The sequence below is a fragment of the Aspergillus nidulans genome, chromosome VII (assembly GCF_000011425.1).
Source record: "Aspergillus nidulans FGSC A4 chromosome VII".
Taxonomy (NCBI): domain Eukaryota; kingdom Fungi; phylum Ascomycota; class Eurotiomycetes; order Eurotiales; family Aspergillaceae; genus Aspergillus; species Aspergillus nidulans.
Window position 1 is genome coordinate 3389990 of NC_066263.1, and position 13774 is coordinate 3403763.

At 50.4% G+C, this 13774-nt stretch overlaps 4 protein-coding genes across 4 annotated transcripts, besides 1 other annotated feature; all 4 read right to left on the minus strand.

Annotated features, from left to right (window-relative positions):
* Nucleotides 1-13774: part of a sequence feature (contig 1.38 569..233386(1)) that runs on past both edges of the window.
* On the minus strand, nucleotides 351-2717 carry ANIA_02287 (putative GABA permease; the record flags this gene model as incomplete). Its single annotated transcript, XM_654799.1, has 10 exons — nucleotides 351-458; nucleotides 651-832; nucleotides 892-1276; nucleotides 1352-1438; nucleotides 1491-1579; nucleotides 1616-2023; nucleotides 2072-2219; nucleotides 2274-2320; nucleotides 2425-2550; nucleotides 2636-2717. The coding sequence occupies 10 exons, from the start codon at nucleotides 2715-2717 to the stop codon at nucleotides 351-353; spliced, it is 1662 nt and encodes a 553-aa protein (XP_659891.1).
* Nucleotides 3081-5752, minus strand: ANIA_02288 (bifunctional K:H/Na:H antiporter NHX1; the record flags this gene model as incomplete). The annotated part of the gene is made up of 5 exons (XM_654800.2): nucleotides 3081-4559; nucleotides 4604-5260; nucleotides 5331-5483; nucleotides 5585-5620; nucleotides 5710-5752. 5 exons carry the CDS (start codon nucleotides 5750-5752, stop codon nucleotides 3337-3339), a joined length of 2112 nt encoding a protein of 703 aa, XP_659892.1. The 3' UTR covers nucleotides 3081-3336.
* Nucleotides 6350-8448, minus strand: ANIA_02289 (putative sucrose transporter; the record flags this gene model as incomplete). The annotated part of the gene is made up of 4 exons (XM_654801.1): nucleotides 6350-7716; nucleotides 7766-8087; nucleotides 8141-8180; nucleotides 8270-8448. The coding sequence occupies 4 exons, from the start codon at nucleotides 8446-8448 to the stop codon at nucleotides 6350-6352; spliced, it is 1908 nt and encodes a 635-aa protein (XP_659893.1).
* Nucleotides 8891-12610, minus strand: steA (sexual development transcription factor SteA). The gene is made up of 7 exons (XM_654802.2): nucleotides 12432-12610; nucleotides 12012-12179; nucleotides 11753-11885; nucleotides 11602-11701; nucleotides 10021-11544; nucleotides 9835-9918; nucleotides 8891-9780 (listed from the first exon to the last, which is right to left on the minus strand). Exons 3-7 carry the CDS (start codon nucleotides 11874-11876, stop codon nucleotides 9534-9536), a joined length of 2079 nt encoding a protein of 692 aa, XP_659894.1. The 5' UTR covers nucleotides 11877-11885; nucleotides 12012-12179; nucleotides 12432-12610; the 3' UTR covers nucleotides 8891-9533.

Sequence of the window (13774 nt, forward strand, 5' to 3'; positions counted from 1 at the left end):
GGCCATTCTGTGCCTCGACACCAAATCTAGTTATCAGGTCTGGAGTGGCGATATCTCTCCTTTATAGCATGGTCTCCCAGGGTCCTCTGACTGGTGGCGTGACATGGCTCATGTACAGGGGCTGTAGCACCAAATACTGCTGAAAGTGCTTTACGCAAGACTCGTTGCGGAGTATCAAAGGACTGCGGGGGAAGCTCCGCTGGGTGGGACCATGTCTGACAGCAACCCCCACTTGGGATCTGCTACAACACTCTATTAAGTACATACTACAACAGAGATCAGAGTTCACCTCCAAGGAGAAGGACTCGGACGGTAAAGCAATGCCAGGAGATTCCTAGAAGATGGGTTGATCAGCTCTGAAGTAATCGCATGCGGACCGCTGACATGGTGCCATTGCCGTTTGGTACTTGCTTAGCCCACTTTAGACCGTCGCGACTATCGCCACCACCAGTACCTCGCTATTATACTCTGAGTAGATAAGAGTAATCGTAACTTGTGCTCATTCTGAACTCGAATGAGGCACAACTAAAATTACTTATTCTTTGCGCGACAATAATACTCACAGCCAGAATCCAACGCAACGCAACTGACAAAAACCTCTCACCGGCACGCCGGATGACATCCGATCTGCTTCAGAGTTATGTACACACTTTCTCCTCCGATTCTAACTCCTTGCGCTCGAGGTTCGTGGAAGCTGCAGAGGATGGCGACGATGAGCCGTGCACTGTCGTTTGGGGACCCTTATACGTCTTGCGCGCATACAGCATGTAATACAGCAGCGCGCCGCCCCAAAGAGCCCCATTAATGACGACGGTATAGTTCATATCGTCCGCTGAACGATCAGTTAGCTCACACTTGCTACAGAGCAGGGAGCTAGTCAGGGATACGTACGATTAGGGTTCGGGCCCAGTGTCGGAAACATGCAAAGAAGAATTGCAAAAGACAAGTAAACCACCGCCGTGACCGCAATTGGCTTGCTGAGTCTCCCAGTATAGAACACACCCGGGTGGAACCTGTCCTCGCCCCAAACTAGCCGGCACAATATGGGCATCAGCCAAGCCAGATCATTGCCGGCGACTGCGAGAGAGAAGAGGGCATTGCTGGCGGCCGCATTGATGAGGCAGAGAAGGCCGATGGTTATGGCTGCCGCGACGACGCCCCATACCATGCGGACAGGCTGGTAACGAATGCGTTTGCTGACATGGCGGAAGAAGGAGGAGAAAGGGAGGGCGCCGTCACGAGAGAAGGCCCAGCTTTGGCGGGAGGCGGCAACAACCTACAAATATGCGGTTAGCGGTCTATTTTTGCTGGGATCAAATTGAGGAAGTGATTGGGACGGGGAGGGAGATACCAAGCTCAGCCCCATGAAGAACTGGACCGCTGCTACTACGGCCATAAAGCCGAGGGCACCAGCTTTCCCCAAGCAGTCGTAGTAGATCTGTAGAGATGGTTCAGTGTGACAAGGATCAATTAGCGTATGCATTACCTACTTGAGCCATCGGCTGGCCAAATGCAGTGCCCATCACAGCCTCTAGGTCTGTATTTATAACTGCCGCAATTACGGCTAGGGAAAGAAACCCTAAGATACCACATAGTCCACTAGACCATAGTATACCTAATGGAACCGCACGTGCAGCATTCGTGGCCTCCTCACTCATATGAACACAGGAGTCAAAAGCCCCAATTGTCCAGATAGGTGAGAGCCAGGCAAGCACAAACGCCCATCCGCTTGGCCAAGTTGTATAGTTTTCCAACTGCCCAAAGACATATGAACCTGAGTTGATCGTTCCGCCATTTACTGCTTTACCAATGGGCAGTGCGAGAACGGTGGCAACGACGAGGCCAACATTAGTCACAATGCATGCGGACTGAATCTTTGGCATGATCCTCGCGAAGAATGTAGCAATGAGGCCGTGAACCACCACACAACCCACGTATGTCCCGTAGACGATTGGTCGGGAGGCAGACCAGTTGCCATCCCGCGCGATTGATATGATAGCGAGCAGCATAGTAGCGAATCCGTCTATACCGTTAGTCGGCAGCTTGGGAATCTACGTCAGTGACCACTCACAGTCAATAGAACAGACACCCCCGATAAGCCCGATGGTATTGCTATATCCGACAACAAAGCTCAGAGGTCTCTTCCATTTTTCGCCGCTGAAATAATGCGTCCAGAAGTAGAGGCCACCTGCGGTTGGCATCGCGGATGCTAGATCAGCCTGCATTAAAGATTAATAGCCTGGTACCTGAGTGGATAGAGAAAAGGCTCATACCATAGCAAGTCCAACAATGAAGATAAACACGCTAGCAGCAAGCCATCCTGAACCTCAAATCAATCACAATGACCGGTGCACTAATTCGCTGAGAAATCTCACCCTATTCAAGTCAGCTAACATTTGTATGTAAGTGTGAGCGGTAGCATACCCAAACCATCCCCACCGGACCAGCAGGTATAGAAAACGATAAAGTTGAGGCAATAGACGGCAACAGGCCCATGATACTGAACGCTATTGCGAAGACCTGGACGGTCGAATAATGCCGTCGAAGTTCCTGCTTGTAACCCAAGGTTGCTTCAAATTCCACTTATTAGCTGACGCCTCCTTTGCTATAAAGCAAAGGGAGAGGGATACAATACCTAGCAACTGGGTATCAGCTCGCTCGGCAGCGGGCTCATCGTTCGCTTGAGCGGCCATCGCGGTCTTCTCGAGGTTGACCATATTGTATAGAGTTCCCAGGACACCAGAATCAGACTCAGCCCAGATTGTCAGGAGACACAAGTGCCGAGTGAGGGGTGAAGAGCTTAAATGAAACTAAAGATCCCATGGTGCATGACGCATGTCAACAGCTTGACCTTTGCCCGAGCCAGGTGCACAGCAAGGGACAAGGATCGACATTCGACACCCGACATATCGTTCTTATCGGGCCTCGGAAGGAGTAGCATTCTCGACCTGCAGCACAATGATAAGACGCGATAGCGTCGGCTAGTCTGAAGGTCGAGAGCTTTGTCTGGCCAGGAAGGGTGGGGGGGGAGGGGAGTTAGGTAAGTCGGGCAATAAAGATAGGCAGATATGAAGACGTCTAGATTGCTTGAACAAGAAGCCTGCTTATCGCCATATATTCTTCCCCACTCTGAAAGCAGCGTTATCTTCAGTCTTTCTACTCTATTCGTACAGTTACAGTACCTATCACCTACGGCTTTCAGACTAGAACCGGTCTGAATGCGCAGGTAAAACCATCGAGAATACAGATATAACTACCATTAGCTCGAAGAAGTAAAGCAATGTCGGTGACAAGCAGAAACAAGGAGAAATTCATAAGTATACATAAGGCCTATATCTAGACAGCGCCAGGGCCCTTGTGGTTCGACTGGTCCAGGAGGAGACGGGGCTTGATATAATCTTCGTCCAGCTGGCGGAACCAAGCGACGTGATCCCCGGAGGGTCCGCCAGAGAATAAATCTCGGATCGCCTCTCGTGCACTCCTCCCCGCTTCGCGCCGCGACGGAGACACACTGTCTTGTGGAGCTTGGGATGACGATGACTGCTGCGGAGGTTGAGACGGTGATCGGCGCATTCGCGTTGGGGCAGCCGGAGGCAGGTCGTCATCGGAATGTATATCGTCAATGTCGAGTTCAAAGGCGTCGGGGTGATCGTGATCCAATGCTCGGCGCTTTCCAGAGGACTTCAAGCCATACTCATTCTCACTACCGTCCTCGCTGTCGCTGCGACTTCCAGGGCGGTTGCCGAGCAGAGTAGCGGTTGTTGAACGGTCGCGCGGTGTTTGAGTGTCTTTTGGGCCGAATGCATCTGAGTACATTCGAGAATGTCCTCTACTCGGGCGCGATGATGAGGGAGGACTAGGGCGGCGGCTGTTGCCACTCGAATAACTGTTGTTCCGGTCGAGATCCCTCCGCGACACTCCGTCGAGCGGAATATTGTCTGCACGACGGGGTGTGTATCCCAATCCGGTATCGGAACGCTTATAGTAAGTGCCTCCATTAGAGACTTCGATATCAAACTCATCATCAGACTCGAGTTCTTCAACAACGCCTGTCCGAATGCCAAGGATCTCTAGCATGCGCGCCGTGGTGCCTCCAAAGATGATGACAGTGATGACCACGACGACAAGGACAGTGGCACGTAAGGCCGGTCCATTCGCACCCTTCAGGCCCGCTGCGAGTGCTACACCGACAGCACCACGAAGTCCGGCCCAGAAGAGCATTGCTTGGTAAGCGAACGGCAACTCATCAGCCACTTCCACTCCCCGTCGACGTGCCCTATACCGTATAAACCAGTTGATGGCTTTCGACAGGGGAAACACCGCCAGATATCGGGCGAGACAGATACCGACGACGGCAACCAGAATGAAGAGGGGTTTAAACTGCACATCTCTTTGAACAAGCAGATCGAGCCCCAGGTAGATGAAGATAAAATTCTCTGACAGTTGCGCCATGACCTGGAAGAGATACTTGGTAGTCAACTGTGTCCGACGAGACATATTGTAGTAAGCATAATGCTTCAAAGTGATACCGCAGAATAAGAGCGACACGATTCCTGAGACTATGAGTTCAAACGCATCGTCAATAGAGACTGTATGAACTTACCTGATAGCAGGACGCCGTTGGAAAAGAAGTAGCTCGCGTACGCTATGAGTACAATCAAGCAACTCTCGATCTTGGGCTGGCGACGGACATGAGTGTATTTAAGACCTAGGGCCGTCATAATCCCTACAATTACGCCCACCAGCATACTACCAAAAAAGACCAGCAGGAACAGACCAATAGCCTCGAATAGATTGAGGATGGATAAAGAACCTGCGTCACTCTCGGCGTACTTCTGCGCTGTCTCGAACAGGACGATTGCAATGGCATCATTCAATATCGACTCGCCAAAGATGACGGTGTATAGCTTCGGCTCCACCTTGTAGAGGTTGAAGATGGCGAGGATGGTCACCGGGTCAGTTGCAGACAACGTAGCACCCACGGAAATGGCCTCGACAAAGCTGATACTGAACCCATCTAACGGAATTCTTGTCCAGGCGAACAAGACTAGCCCAAGAACAAGAGCCGAGATAAAGGTTCCCGCAAACGCAAAGGTAAGAATTGTCCCGATGTTCCGGAAGAAATTCGCTTGGTGTAATTCGTATCCTGAGGCTAGGATAATTGGCGGAAGGAGTAGATTGAAGAAGAATTGGTAGTCGAAGGCAACGAAGTTTGTAATGGGTGAGTCGGTCAGTCGAATGATCAATCCGACGAACATACCTGTCTACTGGTGAGATTCCGCGATCACTTCCGGCGGGAGTTTGCATTGAGTGGACATGGAATAGCATACCCCCAAAGATAGACAGAACTGTTTCGTGGACTGCCTCGATCTTCCGCTGCTGCAGGATGTAACTCGTGAAAAGAGCAAGCATCAGCAAGGTAATCATTATGAACAGCGCCCAGGAGCTGAAGAACTCCTTGGTGCCGGCTTCTGGCGCATCTCCTGAGGCAATAAAGTCAGATATAGCCACAAGTAGCAGTGGATTGTGAGCGCAGGGGCGAGGTGCGAGGTGCGAGGTACGAGAGGGGCTCTGAGGCGCGTACCATCATCGGGATCGATATCATAATCCGCAGCTCTCCCTGCAAAACAAACCGATTAGCAGCTGACTTTGTCGGAAACTCGAGGTAAGAAGAAAGGGAGAAGAGCGCGTTGTCGGGGGAATTCATACGAAGAAGCGAATGAACAGCGTCAGCCATAACTTGGCCCGCCATTATGTTGAAGTCGTTGTAACCACTACGGCGTTGACGCTCCCTAGCGGTTTACTCCAGCGGCGATTTTCTGACGCCAATACGATGCGCACATAATAGTCCACAAGCACGAGGATGGGAAGAAAGAACTCGACGACAAAGGGTCTAAGGACAAAATGAAGACGAGGGCGAGGGTGATGAGTTGGAGTCTCGAGTTTGGACTTTGGACAGGACAAGTTTCGCCAGCGTCTCTTACCTAGTCGGCGACTCCCGCCCCAGCTCTGCCTTATCCAACCACGACGACGCGCAAGGCTGCGCGATTTCCATACCTAGCACCCCGTACCACCCCGCTATTGCCGACTCGCTATTCCACTATTGTCTGGTATTGAAGTTTGTATCTCCGCGTTTCCGATATCGAATTGGCCTGATCTCAGAACGTTTTACGGCCTATAGGGCTGAAACGGTTCATTTTGTTAAATGGGTGGAACGATGGGTGGAACTTGAAATTCTGAACTCCAGTGTGCTATATTCCAAGGCAGATTCCGGGCCTCGACATTAATAAAACCAGGTATGTAGGCAGCCGTGAATATGACATTTCTCAGAAATATAGCTAATAGATATCTATCTCTTCCTCGGCGTCCCCTCCGAAAGTCGGCTCGTCAACCAAGCCGCAAGAAGTGCAGCACATCCACCGAATCGCAAGACCCATCCCACACTTTCATCATACGGCTCCCCCCGTGGTTTCTGAGATGCCCTAAATATAGCACTGCATATCAAGCTCGATAGAACCTGTGGCGCAGACACGGCTACATTATGAAGCCCCAAGACGATACCCGCCTGTGCTGAGTTCTCGTCTCCCGGTGTTTTAGGAGACCTTGAAGAGCCGGTCTCTGCGTCATTGTCATCATTATCGTCGTCGTCGTCATCATCATCATTATCATCAGCTGCATCGCGATCAATTTGAGGTGACATCTGCTCATCAAAGGTCGTCAATTCTGACCGCTGACGTCGGCTTCGGCGCTGTTCTTCTAAAGTCGCCACCTCAGCAGAGATTAGAGCAAACGGTGCCCATAGTGACAAAGCCCAGGGTATACCGATTAGGCCAACTACTACCGTCGCAGCAGTAACAGAGGTGATGAAGAATGTGCTAAACATGCACAAGGCAAACAGGATCTGCGACAGAAGCCAAGTTCGGCGCAAGGTAAGACCGGGAATCTGCAACTTCGACGACCACGACTTGCTTTCCGCTGAGCCCCGTGCCTTGTCGCGCAAGACTTCTGGGTGGAGTTCCGCGACAAGCCCTACTTCGATATCCGAGCTCGATTGCCTCTCGACTCTCAGACACGGCTCTGCTTCTTGTCGAATGTCCACTTCGCTGGAGTCACTAGAAAGGACAGGTTTGTATGTCGGGACAACGAAAATAGGGAGGGTTATATTAGCAACAAACGAGACTAAGGCGTATATAAGAAGAGCCAATGTCCCCACCCTTGTCGCATCTTCCCACGCTTTGTCGATATCAGAGTCCGAAAGGCCCGGATTTTTTTCGAAGATTGGGTTGACGTAGAGTTGACCAATGTAGGTTGTTGCGTAAAAGAGAAATGGAAACCACGCTATCCACGCAGCAATCTGCACTTCGCAGACCTTGGCGGCTTGAGGCGGCAGGTGTTTAATTGATTTGAAGACTTGCTTGAAGAAGCCCACAACGCCCATGCTTCCTGATGGCGGGGGCCCATCAAGGCGGGGATCACGTTCCTGAATGTACGAGCAGCTGATCAAAAGCGTCACAGCGAGGGATATTGATGCCAAAGCACAAAGAATCTGAAATCGCGTGTTCCCCAGGTATGGGAATAACTTTGGTAGATTGATATACCCAAAAATATACCCAATGATATTTCCCACGCCAGTCATCCGGCTGGCCCAAGCATTTGCAGATTCCTGCTGGTGCGCAGGTGCGTTGTCCACAATGAAGCACCGAATTCCCGCTTGCACTGTATAACGCGTTAAATTGAAGGGCTTCCAGACAACAAGGAAACATACCAGTATTTATTGCGAAATCTAAACACCACATCATCATGGTGGCCACAATCCCGATTACTATATTAGCCCCCTCTGACTTGGGATCTCCCCCAAAAAGCACGAGAAACCCTCCTACAAACTCTTTAACCCAAGCAAGACCGAGAAGAGTCGCAATCGTAACTGCGCCTCCAACTATCATAAAGGGCTTTCTTTTACCCCAAGATATGCGACAGTTGTCACTGCGAATCCCAATGTAGGGCTGCACCAAGGTCCCAGTTATTGGACCTGCAATCCATACAAAGGCAAGAAGAGCTTTGCTCATACCCAGTGATAGAAGGTAGGGCTACATCGTAGGTCAGCAGCTACCCCCCAAACGACGTTGGCCATCGCACTTACCGAGCCACTCGACAGCTCGACTGACCACACAACTTGTAGCCTAGAATATCACATCAGCTCTGGCCGCTGCATGGGTCAATAGTCACATAGGATTATTTGCCACCGTCAAGATGGAGATGGATTGCGTACCCGCCAATACTCAGGGTTAAGATAAACAGATACCAGCTGGTCTTTGTCTCTGGCATATCGTGAGGCGCCTCATTGCCTGAGCCGTTCACGAAGGTCATCGAGTCCACGTCAGCATCGTCCGTTGTTCGTGCTCCCACCAAAGGGGATGTCTCGTTGACAGCTCGGTCAGTCGCTGCCATACTCGACGAAAGACCCTTTGTCAACTTGTGGCAAGACTAATGATAAACTGGGATTCAAAGACCGTATACCAAAGGCCGAAGTCGAGAAATGCAAGCTAATGCATGAAACTTAGTTCTCTCTAGTCCAGGTGGAGCGCGTAGCGTGAGGGCTGGAAGCTAATCAAAGGAATGTATATTGAGCAAGCATAGATGTGCTCGAATCTATGATTTTTCAGTCTAAACAAAAGCCAATAACGGAGATAATCTGGTTGAATTTGAGCAGGCCACAGCATCGGACAGAAGCGGTGCTGGTCGAAAGACAATGAAGCCCAGCGATGATGTCTTCTGACAAACGTCATACACGTGACATGAACCTTGAAGCCAGCGTGACCCTCCTCAGCATCCACAAAGGATCTCGTATTTTATTGGAAATGATTTCGCTCTTAATGGCACGGAACAAATTATACCAATCTATAACTTGATTTGTTACTATGTATATACACGACCAGGTCAATCCCGCCTTTCACACATGAAAACTTCGTAAATCGGAGAAATGTCTATCAAGCGCAAAACAAAACCAGCATTCAGCGAGAAGCCCCAGGCTTCTCTGGCCCGAAAAGTCTTTCAATAGTCTCATGGTCGCCAGCAAGCTGATTGTTTGCTTATCAAAGCCTGCATGTCGTGGTGTCTTCTGCTCTTGTTCCCTCCATGTCCTGTTCAATGCAAGCCAACCCGAGACTTCTGGGGACCCTTGAACAAACGAACTGGGAGACAAAAAGCAGGTAAAAACAAAAACGTACACAAGGAACACAAAGACCAAGCGTAAAACCTTATGACATGGGCCAATGCACATGTCACAACCCAAATATAGAACCCATAGAAACAATACCGGGTCTGCACCAAGAACCACAGACTGAGGGTGAAGTGGCAGTGGCGCCGACGCAAGGCTGCGATAGCTGCCCGGCCGTTGATAGTATGTTGCAACAAAACACCCGACACGACATGAAACCCTTAGGAGAACCGCAAAAATTAGGTACCATATAATGTAACAAACCCTTATTAGAACACTGGAAAATCAGCCACGGCGTGCGAATATCACAACTCCACTATATTTGCTGTTGCAGGAGTTGGGGTGCAATCATGTGGGACCCCATCATTGACCCCATTGTGGATTGCAGAGCGACGGATGATGGCATAGAGGTCATTCCGTGAACACCCGGAACAGCAGGGTGAACAGATTCAGACGGAGACTCATCCTCGTCATGAGAAACAGACTCGTTGTCATCATTTTCCAAATCGTCCTCGTGGACCAGTGGCTGCCCGTCTTGCTGAGCCTCGTGAATGCGGCGATGTCTATAATGTCTTGTAAGAAGACTGAATCCGACATCAAGACGGATGGTGACTTACTGAGCCAAGTTATCAGACCTCGAAAAAGCCTTGTTGCAATAGGGGCAAGGATATGGTCGCTCCTGAGTGTGAGTCCTCACATGCCTAGAAGCTAAAAATCAGCGGGCGGCTAGAGAAATTATGACAAGACAACATGCATATGTTGTGGGCAATGTAAACCAGTAGGATAGCGAGGCAATAACTCACCGTTTCAAATGTTCTAATCTCTTGAAGAGTCGCCCGCACGAAGGGATGGGGCAAGAATGAGACTTCTGCGGGTAAGGGCCAAGTTCCATCATGGTAGCACTTCGGGCGCGGCGGACAGGTCCAGTTGCATAACGGTCGCTCTTATGTCCGACACCGTTGGGAGCACCTGATTCCACGGTTCCATTTGCTGGAAGAGCTGGCAAATCTTCCGCTTGCGTAAGGGGTATGGAGCTTTGCTCGCGGTGTTCACCCACACTGGAAAGGGGTGTGCCGTTACGCGACATTTCATGCATCAGGTTCTTCTGAGGAAGAGTTGCAGTATAGGTACTATTAACAGAGCGATGCAACGACTCATGACGTGAGTCATCCGTATCCCCGGGGGCAACCGAGCTGGAAACGGAGCGTCGCAAATCACTGGGCTTATGAGCCGCGTATGATAGAGCAGGAGCAGGCGAGTGAGTGCCAGTAGTGACAGGGTTGGCAGCGCCGGGCGGGATGGACGATCGACGCCGGCGTTGCTTATATGTAGGGGATCCTTCTAAGACCGAATAAACATTGGAATGGAAAGTTCTCGCTGGGGTAGGAAAATGCGCGCTTGCGAGGTTAGACGGCGGTAGGTGCATCATGGGGTTGAACCCAGACCCAGTAGACATCTCCGGAATTGCAGTGTACAAGCCCGTATCTTCGTTGGCAATGTAAGCAGGTTCTGGTCCAATATGAGAGCTATGTTGCGGTGGTGTAACAGGCTCGAAGGATAAGCCGCGGTTGCTGTAATCTTCGTATTGGGAAGAGACGAAAGACGGCGCCGGCGAGTACTCGACGAAGGTCGGCATTGAAGAATGGCGCTGGTGGATGCGAGCAATGGGCATACCGTTTCGGTCGTACTGGATAGCCCCATAATCCGCCTCGCGTTTAATAAGGTTCTGAGGAATCGGGTTGGGCATTGGGATCGATGTGTACATCTGGGAATTGGCCGATTCGTCCGTGAGAAGGGGGATCGACGGCGGAGCCATCTGGGGAGCCATCTGAGGAGGAGGCATTGCGTCAACGGTCCGAACGACTGGGGATGCAGATTGGCCATATGTCGTACTTGCGTGTGCAGCAAACGAGGATGAATTCGCTTGTTGTGCCTTTGTGAGTTGCTCGTACAACGACTGGGACGAATCAAACTCAAAAGACAAAGCAGGTTCGCTGACTGCGACTGTGGTGGCCTCCTGGCCCATCTTCTCCCTTTTTAGATCTCGCTCCAACGCATCGAGAAACAGCCTGTCATGAGGCACACTATACCAATAGAAGACCTTCTGCTTCTTCTGAGTTCGGATGCAATTGTTCTTGTAAAGAAAATCAAGGAACGGGCTTTTCGGTTCTTCGAGCGTAGCATCGGTCCCAGCTTTCAGGTTTCGCAAATCAGAAAAGATGCCCTCCTCGAATTTTTTAGAATTCTTGACAGGACGGCCAAAGGCTTGGAATCTGAATGCCAGGCACCGAACGATATCGGTACCTGAGATGTGGAACAGGTTGCTCCTATTGTAGAGTGGTTAATAGGATTTCCAGTGATATATGTTCAAATAGAGTACTAACCAAAGTACACATGAGATATAATCACCAGTCGGGAGAAGAAATCTTCGGATGAGCTGGTCTGGCTGCCAGTCCACTGGCGCTGAGAGAAGGAAGTATTTCACTTGATCACAGTTAGTCGGATATGGTGCGAGCTATAGAAGAGCTCTCTTACGATTATCAACTTGTTGAAGTGCGACCTGTGCATCATGGGGCAGGCTCTGTTGTGCTTCATTCGAAAGCATAAACGTCTCTGGCTTCTGCGGAGGCGCCATCGGGGCACCGTGCTGAGAGTACATATTCGTGACCTAGAGGATTAGAAGCGTCAGAAGCCAGGTTTCGAGCATGGGACCATCCACTATGCGAGCGTAGCCAACGATGGCAGATCGCTGCTTTGCGGATGGCTGGGCCGAATAACGCAAGATAACACATACGTCAGGAATCCTCCGTCAAGTCGTTTTTAAAGAAACAGCGGAAGACAGGCTAATATTAGGGTGAAACGAGATACGTTTTATATGGCGATAAGGTGTTGTATAAGAAACAACGATCGCGGGTGGGAGCAGAAGAGGCTATATTCAAACACAATCCGAGGAACCAGCCTCCTGCAGAAGATTGTTAGAGAGACTGACGCTGGCGAGAGGTCGTCGGCAAAGAGCAGCGACAAAAGGATAAGTGAAAGGAGAGAGAATGAACTGGGCCAGCCCGTTTTCAGTTCTCTTTGAAGAGCTCGCACGGCGAAATTGAATAAAACGAAGGAAGGGAGAATAGCTATAGGTGAATCGCGATGGGGGGAGGGGGAGGGGGAAGGGAAAAGAAAGAGATGAAGAAAGATGTCAGGATGAAGGAAGACTTGCTTTTTCAGAGTGTCGAGAGAGCGTCGGTTTGGAAGCCTGGGGGACGAGAGGAATAATAATAAGCCTCGTTATTATTATTTGGGACTAGCACAGGTGCTAATAATAATGCGGAAAGGATAAAATAAAAATAAAATAAATAATAATGAATGATTATGATATTCTGAACCAGCCAGTCCGGGTGATTGCTGAGGGGTCCGAACCAAAAGAAGAGTTCAGGGAGAGGCAAATGCCACGGAGACGATGGATCGCATCTTCAGCCGGTTCGGTTCGACTTTCGCTCTCTTTCTGACTGGCCCGGTCACCTGGCCACTACTGCAGAGGCTGGGCTACCAAAGGCGCACCGACAGCGCAAAAAGAGGCCGTCCTGGCCTGCGTCAGGCTAGAGACCAGACTCTGGAGCAAGGAAAAGCGGAGACAGCGCTAGGGACCGATACATGACTATACCAGGTCCTTTCCAAAAATACTGGGATTTGGCTGCTATAGTAAGATACTCGCGTAAGGCTTTGTCACATACGTCAACGGATCACAGAGGTAGTGGGGCCTCGTCCCGGATCCATCGAAGAGACAGCGACTGAAGTCCTTTCTGATTTGAGAGTAGTGAGCAGATCTGTTGACTGAGCAAGCTTACAGTCTAGCACACTGAGTTTCTGAGTTACTGTCGGATGCTCCTCCTTTTTGGGTTAGGCTACCCACGAACATAGCTTGAAGCTATACTCCGTCCAGTCCACAGAGTACGGACTGGAGAAGCGCGGCCTCCCTTCGAGTCTTTAAGCGTTCAAGTCGCAAGGGCCACTGTAAAAAGCGAATTTTGGAAAGAACAAAATAGAGCACCCAATATTAAGAGCGCGAAAATATAATCTGGAAGCACATAAACGAGGTCTAATCACAGGTCTTGCGGAAATTACATGCCATATTGGAAGACTTGAGAATTCGCCAGACCATGATAACAATAATCATCATGACCGTTAGGGATCGTAATGCGGTACTGGAAGACCGCCGGATCGACAACCGCACCTACCCCTTAAGAGCATCCCCTCAGGCCCGCGCCCGGCCCACCAACTGGAGAGGCCATATACTCTTGTAACTCAATGGCAAGCTCTGCTCAAGCTGGGAGGGCGATTGCATCCTCAACACCTAGACAGATACTTTTCCAGAGCACAGAAATATTACTAGAGATTTGTCCAAGTTCGGGTAGTGAGGGCCACCCGGGACCAAGGAGTAGTACAACTGCTACCACTCCGTGCTGTCTATGTCAGTTGTCAGCCTGGAAGTCAGGTTACCCAAGCCGAGTGCCAAGAATGTGAGTGCGAGTCAGGAGTCGAGCTCTGGTGGAGCCGAGCATG